General features: G+C 42.4%; 1 protein-coding gene across 1 annotated transcript in view; it reads left to right on the top strand.

Annotated features, from left to right (window-relative positions):
• The window catches only part of hnrnpll (heterogeneous nuclear ribonucleoprotein L like), an 83,458-nt gene extending 67,225 nt beyond the window's left edge, over nt 1-16,233 (top strand). The window contains exons 11-14 of the mRNA XM_028603729.1: nt 10,747-10,948; nt 12,060-12,117; nt 12,356-12,454; nt 15,649-16,233. Of these exons, the coding sequence (XP_028459530.1) occupies nt 10,747-10,948; nt 12,060-12,117; nt 12,356-12,454; nt 15,649-15,704 (415 nt within the window). The 3' untranslated portion in view covers nt 15,705-16,233. The remainder of the gene's footprint in view (nt 1-10,746; nt 10,949-12,059; nt 12,118-12,355; nt 12,455-15,648) is intronic.
• Nucleotides 16,234-19,910: the final 3,677 nt, after the last annotated feature.

The raw sequence follows: 19,910 nt of genomic DNA, 5'->3' as shown, positions 1-19,910 counted from the left end.
AGGTAACTGGTTCCAACTAGCCTACTGCTCCCAATTGTGACAAAAGTGACAAAATAACGCCAACATGTTCCTATTTACATGTTGTGATTTGTAGAGTCACAGCGTGTACAAAAAACAACGTAACATGAGACACAGCCGTATTCTAACAGTAAACAAACCGGGAACTATATTCTCAGGCGGAAGAATATAGTACTTGGGCAGCAAGCCTGTCTGAGAATATAGTGACTCTATAAAGTCACAACATGTAAATAGGAACATGTTGGCGTTATTTTGTCACTTATTCGGAGCAGTAGGATTACTGGAACCATTCACCTGCATGTTCTGTGCTGGCCTGATGCCGCTGGAGCCGTCAGACAGCCTTACAGCACGCACGGAGATGAGAAGGATATGTATGGACTTATCTAACTCTGGTGGTTACGGTGAATAAGCTAAATTCCCAATAAGTCGGCGTGTTCCTTTAAACTAAGTCGAGAGGCTTCTCGGCTTGGTAGGCCTCGGCTGGAGGTGGGCCTGGACATCAGCATTTTTGACATCATTCAACTATCCTTTTGTACATCTTGGTAAGATCAACTATCCTTTTGTACATCTTGGTAAGATCATGCCTCCTAAGCAAACTAAAGCTGCAGTGTGTGAGGAGGAGTCTGTTGTTACCATGAGTGTACTCTCTCAAAAGCTGGAGCAGCAGAGAGATTTTTATAAATACATGCTAACTCAGCAGCAAGACAACTTTAAATGTTTCATACAAGTGTTTATGGAGGGAACAAATAAGAGATTGGATGGTGTTATACGCAATGTACAAGAGTTGAAGACAAGTCTGGAATTTACACAACAAATGATGGAGGAGATGAAATCAGGATATAAAGAATCTGAAGCCAAAATAAAATCTTCTGGAAACGACTTAATGAATTTAAAACGAGACATTGGTGAAATGTTCACTAAGCTTGACCTCATTGAAAATCAGCATAAAAGGAAAAATGTAGTCATTGATGGTATAATAGATGATAAGGAAGAGAGTTGGAGTGGTTTGGAGCAGAAGATACAACACATGTTCTCCAATAATCTGGGACTGGATGGGAAGATTGAAATTGAGCGTGTCCAGAGGATGGGTCAGTACCAGGAGGGCGGAAGGCCAAGGAGAATTATGGTGAATCTACTGCGTTTGAAGGATAAACAACACATTCTTTCCTCCGCTAGAAAGCTTAAGGGGACTAACACTTACATAAACGAAGATTTCTCTGGGGCTGTGCTTCAAAGAAGAAAGGAACTGTGGCCAAAGCTTAAAGCTGCTAGAGCCCAAGGTGAAAAGGCAATACTAAGGTATGATAAATTGGTGATTTTGTCTAGAGATGAAAGGACTTAGGACTGAGATACATTTTAGGGTAAAAGGATTATGTTTCTGATGGGTTTGGTAATTGTATTCCTTATATCATACTAATGTGTACAACTAAAACTAGTAAAGGTTTGGTTTTGGCACATTTAAAGGTGCAATATGTAATATTGTGTGTAATACTGGCAGCTAGCGGTTAAAATAGTTACTGCACTACCAATTCAAAATACTGGAGAGTCGTCTCCCCCGCCCCCTCCTGCCCAGACTCGAAGTTCACGGGGGTTGCCAGGCTGAGACCGCAGCATTCACAACAATGTAGCTGGACGCTTTTCTCACATAGCCAGACGTTACTCCACAGCACAGCCGAGTAGCTAACGTTAGATGCTGCAGTCATAAAAGCCCGGGCTCACGTGGAGCTCTGTAACCAACTGACAGACACACTTTTTCGGCTTAAAATTACAGTATGAACCGCTAAAAACACAACAACCTCACTGTCCTCTCCACACGCCAGTCAGGCACACTTCCTCGGCTTAGAATTACAATACGAAACGCTAAAAATACCACTACCTTGCCGACGGAACACACTTCATTGGCTTAGAATTACGGCAACAATCGCTAAACACACTGCAAACTCATAGTCCCCTCTTTCCGATTTATAGCCCCCCTCTCGTGGCTTAAAATAACTCACCGTTGTCGGCTCCAGCCGCTGAAGAGGCTACACGCTGTAAACAGCCATGGACTGCCCGGTAACGTTAACAGTTAGCAGGATTAGCATGGCGGCGTTAGCCAGGACCAGTCGGGATCACTTTACTGGCTATGTCTCAATTGTTTTTGCGAGTAACCAACTCGGTTACTCTAGCTATATAATTCAATGTGAGTACACAAATGTTGAAATGACAAAAAATGCCCATCCCTAGTAGCTGTGATAAATTAGCGTGGAGCTAATGCTTACCGGTTCAGGAGAAAATAAGCCCACTCTGCGTCCTTTTGGGATCTAAGCTGTCTCCATCTTTCAAATACATCTCCAATATTTACCAGGGGGTTGTTACGTCTCTGGTCACGCAACTGTTAGAAACATGCTGTTTTCTTTTTTTTTATGTCATGTAGAATCTATCTCTGTTGATCCTGTTGGTTTGTTTGCTGCTTTCATGGCTGTACTACCGTTACAGCTGTAGCGTGCTGGGTTTATGTTTTTACAGGTATATCTGGCAACCCGGCCTGCCTGTCAAACTGGGCCGTTGATAACAACACACAGATCAAAACATAAACATAAATTCCGTCACGGAATGTAAATTTCAAAAAGAAAAAATACTGAAATTAGCATTGTTGTCAGAAAAGATAGTATTTCAGTTTAACATGTTTCCTTAATATCTGATGAGGCATTGGTGTCATTTTTGGATTTATTACAGTACAAATATTACATATTGGACCTTTAAATATTTGTAGCATAAGGAATAAAATTCAAGACATTAATGATTTAGTGCACAAGTATTCAATTAATGTATTAGCCCTATCTGAGACACATCTCAAAAGTTCTATTCAAAACTCTGAATTATTAGTTAAAGGTTTTAATATTTTTAGAAGGGACAGAAATAGATTTGGTGGTGGTGTGGCCATTCTTGTGCAAAGCAACATTCCTTGTAAGTTAAAACATAATTTAACATGTAATGACATTGAAACTATATGGGTAGAAATCCATGTACCTTATATGAAACCAGTGCATGTGGGCTGCTGTTATAGACCTCCTAATGCACACGTGGATTATCTGACACGCTTAGGTGAAATGCTTGATAAAGTCTCTGATGTCAATTGTGAATTATATTTGTTTGGAGATAAGAATATTGATTGGAATGATGATAAATGCACAAAGAAAAAGAAATTACTTTCCTATATAAGTGTTTGTAATTTACATCAAATTGTTAATGTGCCAACAAGATTCTCTATTACAACAGCAACATGTATTGATCACATCTATACTAATGTACCAGAATGATGTAATGATGTTGTGTCAATACCAGTAGGGTTCAGTGATCATAATCTCATTGCTGTTAATAAGATAGCTAAGGTCCCTAAAGCTAAAGCCATTTTTAGTACTTATAAAAGGTCTTATAAAGTATCCGCTATCGAAAAGATTGTGGGAGAGGTAACAAATGTTGACTGGAAAGATGTGTACGGTGGACACAACCTAGGAGATTCCTTAAATGCTTTCATGAGTATACTTTTGAATATTGTTGATAAATATGCACCAATGAAAAATAGGAAAATAAAATCACATGCTAGGAGGTGGATTGATTCAACATTGAAAAATATTATGAAGCAAAGAGATGAATCTAAACAAGTGGCTGTGAAAACGAGAGTATTGGAGGACAGATTAATATACTGTAAATTAAGGAACCAAGTTACTAAAATTAATAAAAGGAAAAAGAGAGAGTACTACAAAAATAGAATTCACAATGTTAAGCATGATGGCAAAAAGCTCTGGCGTATTCTAAATGAAATTATGGGGAGAAATAAAAATGCATCACCTTCTTTTGTAGAGTCTGAAGGAGGTTTTATAACAGATTCTAAAGACATTGCTGATTATTTTAATAATCATTTTATAAATAAAGTTGGTAATTTGAGAAAAGGATATAGAACAGAAGAATTTAATTACTGTGAATTGATCAAAAATGAAATCATGGCAGATAAAGTGTGTAGCTTTAATTTTAATTACGTACAATTTGCTGAAGTTATGGCCCTGTTAAAGTCTCTTCCAACACATGGTAGTCCAGGCACAGACAACTTAGACAGCATAGTATTGAACAAAATTGCTGAATATATTGCTGCTCCGTTGTGTTATATATTTAATCAGTGCATAGCGAGTGGGATTTATCCATCTTTGTGGAAGGAAGAAAAATTATTCCATTAATAAAAGACAATCGATTACCTTATAATGGGCATAACTGTAGACCTATAAGTATTCTGCCTGCACTCAGTAAAATATTGGAAAAGATCATTCATACACAAATTTGTAATTATTTCCAGAATAATAATTTGATTACTATGTTTCAGCACGCATATAGAAAGGCACATTCGACCAGTACAGCTCTTACACAAATGACCGATGGATGGCTTAGAAGTATGGATAATTCTGAAATAGTTGGTGTGGTTATGTTGGACTTCAGTGCTGCTTTTGATGTAATTGATCATCATATTTTAATTGAGAAATTAGAGAGCTACGGATTTTTTCCCTCTGCTGTTACATTAATGAAAAGTTATCTTTCATATAGAACTCAGCGGGTTTTTTATAATGGTTCTTTATCTAATTGCAAAAGTTTAGATTGTGGTTTACCACAAGGAAGTTGCTTGGGTCCTCTTTTGTTTTCGGTTTTTATTAACGATTTGCCCTTAACTGTTAAAAAAGCATCAATGACAATGTTTGCAGATGACTCAACTGTTAACTATGCTTCAGATTCATGTGATAAAATTAATCATGTTCTGTCTAGAGAACTGGATTCGGTGTGTAAGTGGGTTAGTGGAAACAAATTAGCATTAAATATATCCAAAACAAATAGTATGATCATCGGATCAAAACAAAAATTTATGCTAGGATCGGAATTAAAGTTACAAATAGCCGGACAAAGAATACAACAAGTAGAAAAGGCTAAACTGTTAGGTTTGGTTATTGATAGTAGTCTCTCATGGACAGAACACATAAATACGATTGTTAACAGAATAGGATGTGGCATTGCAATAACAAAAAAAATGTCAATATGTAAATCAGGAAACTTTAAAAATAGTAACAGAGTCATTAATATTATGTCATTTGTCATATTGCACCGAGGTGTGGTCCTCTGCAACTAAAAAGGACTTAACTAAAATTCAGGTCGCGCAAAATAAAGCAGCAAGACTTGTACTGGGCTGCTCAATTAAAACAAGTAGAGATCAGATGAACCATCACCTTATCGTGGTGGAGAGGTTTGTGTGTCTCTGTGAACCTGAGGGCTGTGTTGTCTGGAGCTTTGTGCTCCTGGTAGGGTCTCCCAAGGCAAAGTGGTCTCAGGTGAGGGGCCAGACAAAGAATGGTTCAAAAACCCCAATGAAGAAGCAAGGTAGAGATGGAGTGACCCTGCCCGGAGGAAGCCCGGGGCCCCCGTCTGGAGCCAGGCCCAGACGGCGGGCTCGTCGGCGAGCGCCTGGTGGCCGGGTTTGCCACGGAGCCCGGCCGGGCACAGCCCGAACAAGCTACGTGGCTCCCATCTCTCCAGCCCATGGGCCCACCACCTGTGGGAGGAACCGTTGGGGTCGGGTGCGATGCCACATGGGTGGCAGTGAAGGTCAGGGGCCTCGACGGACCAGACCCGGGCGGCAGACGCTGGCTCTGGGGACGTGGAACGTCACCTCTCTGTGGGGAAGGAGCGGAACTGGTGCGGGAGGTGGAGCGCTACCGGTTAGATCTGGTGGGGCTTACCTCACGCACAGTCTCGGTTCTGGAACCATACTCCTGGATAGGGGTTGGACTCTTTTCTTCTCCGGAGTTGCCCAGGGTGTGAGGCGCCGGGCGGGTGTGGGGATACTCACAAGCCCCGGCTGAGCGCCGCTGTGTTGGAGTTTACCCCGTGGACGGGAGGGTCGCCTCCCCACGCCTGCGGGTTGTGGGGGAAAACTCTGACTGTTGTTTGTGCATATGCACCAAACAGGAGTTCGGAGTATTCGGCCTTCCTGGAGACCTTGACTGGAGTCCTGCATGGGGCTCCAGTGGGGGACTCCATTGTTCTGCTGGGGGACTTCAACGCACACGTGGGCAATGATGGAGACACCTGGAGAGGCGTGATTGGGAGGAACGGCCTCCCTGATCTAAACCAGAGTGGTTGTTTGTTGTTGGACTTCTGTGCTAGTCATGGATTGTCTATAACGAACACCATGTTCGAACATAGGGATGCTCATAAGTGTACCTGGTACCAGAGCACCCTAGGCCGAAGGTCAATGATCGATTTCATAATCGTTTCATCTGATCTGAGGCCGTATGTTTTGGACACTCGGGTGAAGAGAGGGGCAGAGCTGTCAACAAATCACCATCTGGTGGTGAGTTGGGTCAGGGGGTGGGGGAAGACTCTGGACAGACCTGGTAAGCACAAACGTGTAGTGCGGGTAAATTGGGAACGTCTGGAGGAGGCCCCTGTCCGACAGACTTTCAACTCACACCTCCGGCGGAGCTTTTCGTGCATCCCTGTGGAGGCTGGGGGCATTGAACCCGAGTGGACAATGTTCAAAGTTTCCATTGCTGAAGCTGCGGCGAGGAGCTGTGGTCTTAGGGTCTTAGGTGCCTCAAAGGGCGGTAACCCACGAACACCGTGGTGGACACCGGTGGTCAGGGAAGCCGTCCGACTGAAGAAGGAGTCTTTCCGGGATATGTTATCCCGGAGGACTCCGGAGGCAGTTGCAGGGTACCGAAGGGCCCGAAGGGCTGCAGCCTCTGCCGTGAAAGAGGCAAAGCAGCGGGTGTGGGAGAAGTTTGGAGAAGACATGGAGAAGGACTTTCGGTCGGCACCAAAGTGCTTCTGGAAAACTGTTCGCCACCTCAGGAGGGGAAGGGGAACCATCCAAGCTGTGTACAGTAAGGATGGGACACTGTTGACCTCAACTGAGGAGGTAATAGGGCGGTGGAAGGAGAACTTTGAGGAACTCCTGAATCCGACTAATACGCCCTCTATGTTAGAGGCAGAGCTGGAGGATAACGGGGGATTGTCGTCGATTTCCCAAGTCACTGATGTAGTCAAACAACTACACAGTGGCAAAGCCCCGGGATTGATGAGATCCGTCCAGAAATGCTCAAGGCTCTGGGTGTGGAGGGGCTGTCCTGGTTGACACGCCTCTTCAACATTGCGTGGAAGTCTGGGGGACGGTGCCAAAGGAGTGGCAGACTGGGGTGGTGGTTCCCCTTTTAAAAAGGGGGACCAGAGGGTGTGTGCCAATTATAGGGTATCACACTTCTCAGCCTCCCTGGTAAAGTCTACTCCAAGGTGCTGGAAAGGAGGGTTCGGCCGATAGTCGAACCTCGGGTTGAGGAGGAACAATGCGGATTCCGTCCTGGTGGGTGGAACAACGGACCAGCTCTTCACTCGCAAGGATCCTGGAGGGAGCCTGGGAGTATGCCCAACCGGTCTACATGTGTTTTGTGGATTTGGAGAAGGCGTATGACCGGGTCCCCCGGGAGATACTGTGGGAGGTGCTGCGGGAGTATGGGGTGAGGGGGTCTCTACTCAGGGCCATCCAATCTCTGTATGACCAAAGTGAGAGCTGTGTCCGGGTTCTCGGTAGTAAGTTGGACTCATTTCAGGACAGGGTTGGCCTCCGCCAGGGCTGCGCTTTGTCACCAATCCTGTTTGTAATATTTATGGACAGGATATCGAGGCATAGTCGGGGTGGGGAGGGGTTGCAGTTTGGTGGGCTGGGGATCTCATCGCTGCTCTTTGCAGATGATGTGGTCCTGATGGCATCATCGGCCTGCGACCTTCATCACTCACTGGATCGGTTCGCAACCGAGTGTGAAGCGGTTGGGATGAGGATCAGCACCTCTAAATCGGAGGCCATGGTTCTCAGCAGGAAACCGATGGAATGCCTTCTCCAGGTAGGGAATGAGTCCTTACCCCAAGTGAAGGAGTTCAAGTACCTTGGGGTTTTGTTCATGAGTGAGGGACAATGGAGCGGGAGATTGGTCGGAGAATCGGGCGCAGCGGGTGCGGTATTGCATTCAATCTATCGCACCGCCAGGCGAAAAAGAGAGCTGAGCCAGAAGGCAAAGCTCTCGATCTACCGGTCAGTTTTCGTTCCTACCCTCACCTATGGTCATGAAGGCTGGGTCATGACCGAAAGAACGAGATCCAGGGTACAAGCGGCCGAAATGGGTTTCCTCAGGAGGGTGGCTGACGTCTCCCTTAGAGATAGGGTGAGAAGCTCAGTCATCCGTGAGGAGCTCGGAGTAGAGCCGCTGCTCCTTTGCGTCGAAAGGAGCCAGTTGAGGTGGTTCGGGCATCTGGTAAGGATGCCCCCTGGGCGCCTCCCTAGGGAGGTGTTCCAGGCACGTCCAGCTGGGAGGAGGCCTCGGGGAAAACCCAGGACTAGGTGGAGGGATTATATCTCCAACCTGGCCTGGGAACGCCTCGGGATCCCCCAGTCGGAACTGGTTAATGTTGCTCGGGAAAGGGAAGTTTGGGGTCCCCTGCTGGAGCTGCTCCCCCCGCGACCCGACACCGGATAAGCGGACGAAGATGGATGGATGGATGGATGGATGGAGATCAGATGTATTCCACTCTTTCATGGCTCACTTTACACCAAAGAATAACAGTTACTTTAGGTACTATGATATATAACACTGTTATGGTGTGTGGCGGGAGAGTGAGGACCCAAATGCAGAGAGAGCAGGCAGGCAGGCAAACATTGATGTGGAGGGTTTAATGAAAACAAAAAGCGGCAGTACACAGACTGGAAAACTCACAAAAACAAAACTGACGGGAAAAACATAGGATGAAGCAAACTGACGCAGGCACAAACACAAGGCACAGGGAGGAAACACAAGGGCATGGCTACAAACTAAACAGGTGCTGACACAAAACGATCTGACACAAGACAAGGGGAACACAGAGGCTAAATACATGAGGTGATGAGTAAATCAGAAACAGGTGAGACAACAGGTGAAGCACATCAGGGCGGGGCAAGACAATCAACAAAGGTGGGAACAGAAAGCAAAGCCAGACATGACAAGACAGAAGACCAGACTATCAAAATAAAACAGGAAGCAGAACATAAACAGGGAAACATGAAATCGACTAAACACAGAAACTTGACACAACACTAAACACAAGGGAGAACAACAACAAAAACAGGAAACATACAGAAAACTACGAAGCAACAGAAACGGCACAAAACACAAGCCAAAATACAGAAACCAAAACAGAATGCAAGGCATAAACGCAGAAACCACAACAAACACATTGACAATGAAAATGCCGATTACTCAGTTTAATCAATTAGTGTATTGCAACTCCGTGCATAATCATAACACTAGAAAGGCAAATACTGGTCATATAACAATCCCTTATCCAAAAACTAATTTTATGATGAAAACTGTCCTGTATAGAGCTATTGTCATCTGGAACAACATTCCTATTGAAGTGCGTCAGCTTTGTAATAAGCAGTCATTTAAAAGAAATCTTAGATGTTTTGTGTTGATGTAGGTTTTTATGTTTTTATTAAAGTAATTATATTAATATTGTATTAATATTTAGTCCTACTATGAATGGAAACTAGATTGTATATACAGTATGTATGTGTTTGTGTATGTATGTATAGATATGAAATGTGTATATGCGATTTTGTTATGATTGAAATGTGTATATTGTTGTTGTAATGTAATTTTTTTTAGAATGGACCCCAGGGAGACTAGCTGATTGCATAGACTTTTAGCTAATCGGATCCTCAATAAATAAACAAATAAATAAATAGAGGACCTGTGGTTTTATAGGTTTATTAATCTCTACGTTAGTTTTTCAATTTCAAAACATTTGCCTTTAAAATATAAAAAACAAATGCAAACAGTCCAAAAGCTGTCATACAACAGACACCGTGATACTGTAATAACAAGTATTACTTAACATGTTAACTCTTAGGTTCAGTGTATGTAGATCCATAAATAAAAATGTGACTATCAAATTGTTATTGATCAATTTAAAGATGCAGGAGGCAGAATTGAAAGAAGCGCCAGAATTTGACGTTATGAGACTCTCTCTCCAGATCCAGATGATATGCTGTTAGATTGCAGCATTTCTATGAGAATGACCGTCCAATGGAAAGTCTTTGAACTTTATCAGCCATTAGATACTTAAAATTTTAATATTTTTACTTTGAAAACCATGTATCTAAACTTAAACAGCCACTTTATACTTGATATTGAAACATTTTACTTTGAAAACAATGTATCTCAATTTATTCTGAATTCTTTTAAATACATTTTAAAAACCTGAATTTTAATATATATATTTCGACGGTCACAAATTCAGATAAAAAAAGAAATCTACTTTCAGAATTTCCAAAAGTAGATTTAGGTTGCTCAAATTCATTGGTCAAATTCAGATCCAATAATATACGTAAGTTACGATTTTTCAAAGAAATTTGATTGGTCAAATTGAGATTGAAAAATTTTAGTTGAAAATTCACATATTAACATCCGGGCTACCCAGAATAGTTTAGTTTATTAGTTCATAATGTCATGGACAGTCCACCTTAATTAACTTCACAGTAAAAGGAGTAGCATTAGCTTCTACGGCTAATTTCCAGCTGTAGTTCCCGGCCAGCTGACAATAGGCATCCTAAAATACAATGGTTAACAAATGGATGGGGTCAGATAACACTGGTGTTGTGTTGTGTTGTGTTGTGTGCAGTGTTTCCAAGCAGCATGCAGTGATCCCCAGTCAGGTGTTTGAGTTAGAGGACGGCAGCAGCAGCTATAAGGACTTTGCCATGACTAGGAACAACCGCTTCAGCAGCGCCGGACAGGCTTCCAAAAACATCATCCAGCCTCCATCGGCAGTGCTACACTACTACAACGTTCCTCCGTGCATATCACAGGACCAATTATTGAGGGTATGCTACTTCTGTCTGATGAATGTTTTACTTTAAGATACAGTCAAAGTATTTCCTTCCAAGATGCCTGTCTCTGTCAGTCTTTGGTACTGAACTTGAACAGTCCTCAGGCTTTACAGTGTGAGGTTGTCAACTGCACTCCTTATTGTGGAGTGTTGATTTAATTTTGCCAATCTAGGGCTTGATTCCTGACATCTCTTAAAGGCTAATTTTTGATTTTTTTTTTTAAACCTAGACAGTACTTTCCCATGCAATTTAGTTTAATTCAATTTTATTTATAGTATCAAATCATAACAAGAGTTATCTCAAGACACTACAGATAGAGTAGGTCTAGACCACACTTTATAATTTACAAAGACCCAACAATTTCCCACGAGCAAGCATTTAGTGCAACAGTGGTGAGGAAAGACTTCCTTTTGGCAAAAACAGGAACGACCTAGATTAGAACCCAGAACCTTCTTGCTTTGAGGCCACAGTGCTAACCATTGGGCCACCATGCTGCTGGAAGCTGGGCATGCTGTCTAAGTGACTAGTGTGAACAACAATCTTTGAAATTGGTCCAGTATTGAGCGAGAACGCTTTAACGGGTAGCCGTGAACCTGGCTGCAATGTAATCATATGGGGAAAATGTGCATTGTCAATTTCCATCCACTAAAATGCTCTTTTTGCCGCTGACAAGCTCAGATTGTTATTCTAACAGCGTTATGGAAAGGATCCCTAAAGAGATACGTACCTTTTTGTTAAAGAGTAAGATCCTGTAAGTAAGATTTTATTTAACGAGAGAAACATCCCCAAAATCGCCATCCCCAAACTTACACCTACGACCTTTTCCTTAACCTAACTGCGTCAAAAGTGACGCCAATAGTCCCGACCCAGCGCGTTTAGATAAAGCGTGTTTAGATATGATGCTAAAGGAGACTTTTAGCGTCAATAACAACGCCAAAGGCACCTGACCAAGCGTCCGTATTTTAAGCGAAGGGAGGGAGAATGTGTTGCCAGACTCCATGATGCAGAGAGGTTAAGTGACTGAGGTTAAGTCTTGTCTAACGGAGTGTGTGTGTGTGTGTGTGTGTGTGTGTGTGTGTGTGTGTGTGTGTGTGTGTTTTGGCAGCTGTGTACGGAGCATGACGTGCCCGGCTTCGTCAAATTCAAGATGTTTGATGCCAAACGTAAGTAGAACTTCAGTGTGCGATTTTTTACTAGGTTCTTGTTAAAGTTTATAAAGTTCATGTTCTCCTTTTGTAGTAAGTCTGTGAAACGATTTTTTTTTTTTTTTTTACTTTGCTCTGTGAACTAATGAATTTGAAAGTGATATCATTTTGTTAATTACACATTACTCCCTGTCTATCCTGTCTTTACTCATCTTGTTTTTACTCCTCTCTCTCTCTCTCATTGTGTCTCTCTCAGCCTCCTCTAAGACCATCTCTGGCTTGTTGGAGTTTGACAGTAAAACAGACGCTGTGGAGGTTCTTACTGTTCTCAACCATTACCAGATCAGGATACCCAGTAAGTCTGTCTGAACACCTCCTGTCCTACAAGCATTCATATACTCAGTGTCCACTCTGTCAACATCGCATACAGCGTGGTTGTGTTTACACCTGTATATCCAATAAACATTTTGTCATTCCCTGTCCATAATGCTGGTTGACACATCTTATTTCCTAATATTTTTGGACCCGGGCAAAAGCAATGTTTTGTTTTCAGATTTAATATTTCATGGTAAAATACATACTGTAAAATAATCCAACTAAATAAATACATGCAAAGGAAGAAGGAAGCCAAAAACATCTCACATTGAATCAAGTGTCATTAAAGGTCCCATGGCATGAAAATTTCACTTTATGAGGTTTTTAACATTAATATGAGTTCCCCCAGCCTGCCTATGGTCCCCCAGTGGCTAGAAATGGTGATAGGTGTAAAGCGAGCCCTGGGTATCCTGCTCTGCCTTTGAAAAAATGAAAGCTCAAATGGACCAATCAGGAATCTTCTCCTTATGAGGTCCTAAGGAGAAAGGTTACCTCCCCTTTCTCTGCTTTGCCCGCCCAGAGAATTTGGCCCACCCATGAGAGAGAGAGAGAGACATCATGGCTTTCAAACGAGCAAAGTGGCAGTTGGTCAAGCCCACAAGCCTCAGATACAGTATTAGGGGACCACTAAGGTCTATATAAAAGAGACTTCAGATACAGTATTAGGGGACCACTAAGGTCTATATAAAAGAGACTTCAGATACAGTATTAGGGGACCACTAAGGTCTATATAAAAGAGACTTCAGATACAGTATTAGGGGACCACTAAGGTCTATATAAAAGAGACTTCAGATACAGTATTAGGGGACCACTAAGGTCTATATAAAAGAGACTTCAGATACAGAATTAGGGACCACTAAGGTCTATATAAAAGAGACTTCAGATACAGTATTAGGGGACCACTAAGGTCTATATAAAAGAGACTTCAGATACAGTATTAGGGGACCACTAAGGTCTATATAAAAGAGACTTCAGATACAGTATTAGGGGACCACTAAGGTCTATATAAAAGAGACTTCAGATACAGTATTAGGGGACCACTAAGGTCTATATAAAAGAGACTTCAGATACAGAATTAGGGACCACTAAGGTCTATATAAAAGAGACTTCAGATACAGTATTAGGGGACCACTAAGGTCTATATAAAAGAGACTTCAGATACAGTATTAGGGGACCACTAAGGTCTATATAAAAGAGACTTCAGATACAGTATTAGGGGACCACTAAGGTCTATATAAAAGAGACTTCAGATACAGTATTAGGGGACCACTAAGGTCTATATAAAAGAGACTTCAGATACAGTATTAGGGGACCACTAAGGTCTATATAAAAGAGACTTCAGATACAGAATTAGGGACCACTAAGGTCTATATAAAAGAGACTTCAGATACAGTATTAGGGGACCACTAAGGTCTATATAAAAGAGACTTCAGATACAGTATTAGGGGACCACTAAGGTTTATATAAAAGAGACTTCAGATACAGTATTAGGGGACCACTAAGGCCTATATAAAAGCTTCCAAAAAGCAGCATGTCATGGGACCTTTAACCACAGATTGTATTACTGTACAGAATGTTTCATTTTACACACACGTGTGGTACGGGTGTGTTGTGCTCTTAGCTAACCAGTGTTACACTTTTAGATATCAGAATCAGTCTGTGGGGTTCACTTCATTTTGTGATGACGTAAGTAGTATATTATCACATAACTACAGTATTGTATTTGTATTTAACCTTTATTTATCCAGGTAAGTCCATTGAGAACAACTTCTCATTTGCAAAGACGACCTGATCACATTCACACAGTTCCACATTGGAAGCTGCCCAGTTACAACCACAGTCTGATCCGCTGGCCACCGAGCAGTTGGGGTTAAGGGCCTTTCTCAAGGGCACCTCAGTGGTGGTAATGAGGGAGCTCTTTCACTTTCCCCACCCATTTTTTATCCTGCCGGTCTGGGGATTGATCCCAGCGACCTCCCGGTCACAAGCTCTCTTCTCTAACCTTTAGGCCGGTTACACGCTGGATGCGTGCACGAACGTGTCAGCTGCGTGGCGTGTCCGTTTATATTTTGGCTCCCATGTTAACAGGTTAGAGCTTACACACTGCCTGCGTGACACGCGCGGCTCGAAAACGCGTCCCTACTAGAAATAGAACCGACGCCTATTTTTCATGCGACACGCAAGTGTGTTGGAAGCGTTTCCAGGCAAAATAGAATAGGAAAAGATGTTTATATGTCGTTTAGACACAAATACATATTAATAAATGACATGTTGATGTTTGAAAGTCTCTAGGTTTTGATATAAATGCAGATATAAATAAAACAAAAAAAAGGTTTTCTAATATTGCGCCTGTCAATACAGAACGAAATATTCTTCGTCAATACTGCAGACGTTGTCTTTGCTGTAATCAGATCAGCAACAGAAACGCCACGCTCACGCCACACAGCCAGTGTGTAACAGACCTTAGGCCACCAATGTCCTGTATAGCAAACATTCATTTATTTATTTGATAAAGACAGAGCACGTCAATAAACATCTGTATAAACTATAAGGTATAACCATGCCGGAGTTAGCAAGAATACTAATTTACATCCGTAGTCCCATAGGCAGGTAGTCTGGATCAACGGATAATTGCCTGACACACGCCGCACGTGGCTCAAGCGCCAGATGTCCCTCCCCTCCGCTCTCTGTGTGTTGCCGTTCTCAAACTCTGTTCGCTTCATGAAACATCAACAACCTTCGAGCTAGCAAGAAAAAGAAAATTTGGATCATGCAGTAAGGCAGGCCTGCTTGGTTCTGTCGGGGGATGATTGTAAAGATTTACAAAGAATATGTTTTCTACCCGGAAATTGCTGTAATATAAGCAAACATTGTGATTGGCTCTATACTTAACTATGAGTAGGATGTGTCTGTATTCTGAAGGTTAAAATAATATCTCACAGTTTCACCTGCTGTCACTGATCACTGATTCATCTTTATGTATTCATTTATTCTTGTTTTAGCTGTATTCATTTCCTGGACTGCACCTTCTACACTCAATTCTCCCATATATCTAGCTAAGGTCTTTAATACAAGTATTCTAAACTAATGCTGTGTGTGTGTGTGTGTGTGTGTGTGTGTGTGTGTGTGTGTGTGTGTGTGTGTGTGTGTGTGTGTGTGTGTGTGTGGTTTCAGATGGGTCCAACCCATACACCCTGAAACTGTGTTTCTCCACCTCGTCTCATCTATAAAAAGCTTCAGAGCACGAGAAGAGGCTGCTGAGGCAGATGATGGCTGACCTCTGACCTGAGAGAGGGACCATGAGAGACAAATGGACGAGAGCTATATGAAAAAAGAAGAGAACGAGAGAGAGAGAGATGTGGCCTTCAAAGGAGAGAGATGGAACAAAAGTATAGACACTGTCACTGTCTCCAAACGCACACTATCATCTTTCCATCCAATCACAACTCAACAACCTGACAGACTAGTGACTGTCTAAAATACTCAAATAAGGTTTTCCTATTGTCGTGTGGGCCGACCGGAGGACACTGCTCATGTGTTTGTCCCAGAAGTCTTCACTGCATGGTGAACTTGTCTTTGAGTGTAGACCTAGACTTACAGACAGACAGACAGACAGACAGACAGACAGACAGACAGGGACAAGACAAGGATCCACTCTGTGGAATCTACTGTACAAACTTAAGTCCACTTCAGTGGCAGTGAAACATCTCTTAATCTTCATTTGTGCACATGGTGACTGAAATAATATTTTAACGTTTATACAATGGTGGAATACAGTGTGTTGTTTTGAATTGTCATTGAACATATACAGTAAATGTGGGTAAGATTTTAACAAAAGTTCTTATTTAGGGTTCTTTTGTGCTCTGGCAGCAGCAAGGCATAAGGACAGAGTTTTGTTTGGTCCGGCCACTTTGGCCCAGAGTTAGATATCCCAACTCCTGACCAGTTGTTTAGTTTGAGGTGGATATTCAACGGTTTGGGTGACCCCTCTGACCTCGCTTTTCCCCTCCCGCCAACATGAGGTCAGATTTCTTGACATGGTAACTGGAAAACTCATGGCAGGATTTCCATGAACTTCTCCATGAATATTCATGTTTCCAAAAGGATGAATTTTAATGTTTTTATAATAAAGCTCTTAAAGCTTTAAGGTTCTGACACACCAACCCGATTATCTGCTGTCTGGCGAGGTCGGTGACTCGAGTCTGTTCGGTGTGTTCCGTGCTGCCGTCAGTCAGAGGAGGCGTTGGCGTTCATTTTGGCCGATTTGACATGTTGAATCGGCCAGTGGGCAGTGGACTCAACGACCAATCTGATTGGTGGAGTGCCTTGACTAGCGAATCAGTGCTTCTTCCACAAGAAGAAGCCCAAGAGCTGACAACGCCAGTATCTTCTTATTACTCGCCATGGTATTTTCTTCCGTTCAGCGAGTAATGACAACAACCATCCTTCTTGACTTCTATCACCACTCTCTGATGAAAACAGTGACTGACGACAGCGTGCTCTGTGTTTACTAGGTCTAGAGAGATGTTCCGTCCATATTTTGGGCGACAATACAGATTAGCGCCACCTGCTGTTATGGAGACGTTTTACGTCTCGCGCACGCGCAGAACGTACACTCAAGTCGGCGTCGCTTCGGTGTGTTCCAAGGCACTTTTTTGAGAGAAGGGAGCCGACTGATCAGTCTGACTGCCTTTTCTGTCGACGGTCGGCCGTCGGGTTGGTGTGTCAGGGCCTTTACAGCCTTTATTGGCAGCGAGCATGGTTTCAGACTATAAGGCTTTTATTTTGACGACCGAGGCACTATATGTTATTGGCAGCACCAAAGAGAGCCTTGTAAAGTCAGTAATTGAACAGAGAAGGTAGAGCTAACTAGAAGTAATGAGCAGTGAAGGTAGTCCATGCACTATGAACATTGATCGCAGCTTGACATAATGATTTCAGAAAAGTAAAGTTTCATCAGCCTCCAGGTAAAATCATATTAATCTGATTATTCCATTATTACATATTCAATTATTGTCTAAAATAATGGAATGCTGTAGAATAAAATAAACTGTCAAATATTGTAATGTATCTAGAAGACTTTTCTGACTTTACTCTGACCTGCTGTGACATATTTACAATACAAGAATGTCACTTTAATATTTGGAAAAAAACATGTAATAGGGTGAAACTTGTGATGTCACTCAGTATTGTATACAATGTTATCTTTAATGAGATTCATCTGGCTCCCGGGCTAAGCTATTTGTGTTGTACATGCTAGATGTTGGCTTTTCACTAAATATATAAAACATGTACGTTGATGGGCCTCCATCTGCTACTTCCTGTCGTTTCCTCTTGTCTCTGGTCCTTTTGTTTGCTAAACCAGCCAGACTCAATGTAAATAAACAGTAATTTTAGCATCGTAAAATACACTTCATTCAAAGTCGACAGAAACAAAATAAAATTATGAAAAGCCAACTTGGTTCGTCTTTCCACTTTTCCAAACATCACAACTCTAGTTTTGGTTGAAATAAACACATAGTTTACAGATTTACATGTGAACATATGTTGGCTCTATATACGCTAAAAGTATTGCTTTTTTTAAATGGAGTCTGGTGGGTTTAGCGCTAGCAACTTCCGAGTTGTTTCTGGTTAAACAGAAAGGTCTCAAAGAAGTTTTAAAGGTCTATCTCTGAGTTTCTGTTCTTTAGTAGTTTGGGCCATCATTCCTGTCAGGAAACATGCTAACAGTTTACTCATCAGCCTACTTGCTGTGATTTGAGTCCATGCTGCAACCTAACACAAGACGGCTTTTATCAAAGTCTAATATAACCTTTTAAAAGAGGGGTAAATGCACCTGAAATATCTATTACACATAAGCACTGACTGATTCTTGTGCACAACTGCTGTGAAAGCAGTTTGTCAAAGTAGAACCAGGAAGTAGCTCTCCAGTTTGGGTAGTAGAAATGGGCTGATATTACCTTCAAATTACGTATGTATCAATTATTTTCTTTGATGTACCGTCAGTATCACCTCTGTGCAAAAAAATGCTCATTTAAAAAATAAATATACCTTTTTGCAGTGCACATGGAAAACCACTGGAATTACATGACATTTTACTTTGTCATATTAACCAGCATATTCATTTTTCTTGCTATATCTTAATTTTATAATCTAATGCTCATGCGAGATTTTGTTTGTGTATTTTTGTTTGTGTATTTTGCACACACTTTGTGAATAAATAGGCTACCTTAAATCAGAGTTGATGATTGGACACAGTTGTTTGGTGAAGCACAGTAACTAGAAGCATAGGGTCTCTGTTGCGTCCTGTATCTCATGTTTGTCGGTGTTTTAAGCCCCCAACGTCTGGCCAGGAAGCGCTGCCTGGAAGGCACTAGCATTAGGCAATGGTTAGGGTTAGGGTTAGGGTTAGGGTTAGGTGCCTTGAAGTCAACGGTCGCAGCGCTGCCTTTCGGTCGATTAGGCAATGGTTATGGTTAGGGTTAAGGCCATTTTATAGTTGTGCGTAAAATCGACGGCATACCCCCGCAGACCCCTCTGTGTCAATGCCGGACCCTACGCCGTAGCCTGACGTGCACCTCGCGAAAAATGTAACGACACTTCGCAGCGACACACATCGCTTGGCCGTGGCTTCGTAGCGTTGCATTTCCCCCCCGACTCATTTCCTGGTTCTCCTTCTCCATAAACATGAGATCAAGGAGAGGGTTAACTTCTCCTGCTCCAGATCTCCCACCGTGGTCAGAAAGAACAGGGGAGACTCTTTGTTTCTCTCACTAGGACTCTAGAGTCGGTACTCACTCTGAAGATCACCCTCACTCTCTCACTTCTCCCTCGCTCTACACACTCCTCCCACACACACACACACATGCTGGCTCGACGCGCACAAGTATAAACATCAGGCCACTTACGTAGGCTACGGCGAGAGCTCTGCGTGGAGCCTCCGCACAACTGTAAAAAGGCCTTTAGGGTTAAGGTTAGGTTTAGGTGCCTTGAAGTCAACGGTCGCAGCGCTGCCTGGAAGGAGACGTTGGGGGCTTAAAACACCATCGAGCGTATCTCATGTAGGACGTGCAGATTTTATTGCGGGATCCACCATTTGTTAATTAAGGCATGCTTTTTGTACATAATATGTAAATAAGAAAAAGGTTTTGACGGATGAATCCCACTTAGTCTGCAGTGAAATTATTGCTCATTTAGATGCTGTTTGTAGGACAATCTCTTACGGCACTTGAATCTTACTGTCTTTCTAAGAAGGTTTTATTTATTTCTGTTTACATATATTAGACCTTTAAAGGGGTTTGATAAATAAGGGCTGTTGTTACTCTGAAGCTGATGTGAGTTTTTTCATCAAAGGACTTGACAGTATGAGACAGATCTGCCGGTTTCTCACGACTTTTAAGGCTGTAAAGGTTTAATGTTGTTAATAGTCTGTAATC

Source organism: Perca flavescens, chromosome 17, assembly GCF_004354835.1.
Source record: "Perca flavescens isolate YP-PL-M2 chromosome 17, PFLA_1.0, whole genome shotgun sequence".
Lineage (NCBI taxonomy): Eukaryota > Metazoa > Chordata > Actinopteri > Perciformes > Percidae > Perca > Perca flavescens.
The sequence above is the reverse complement of the archived record's forward strand: the minus strand, read 5'-3'. Positions and strand labels throughout refer to the sequence as shown.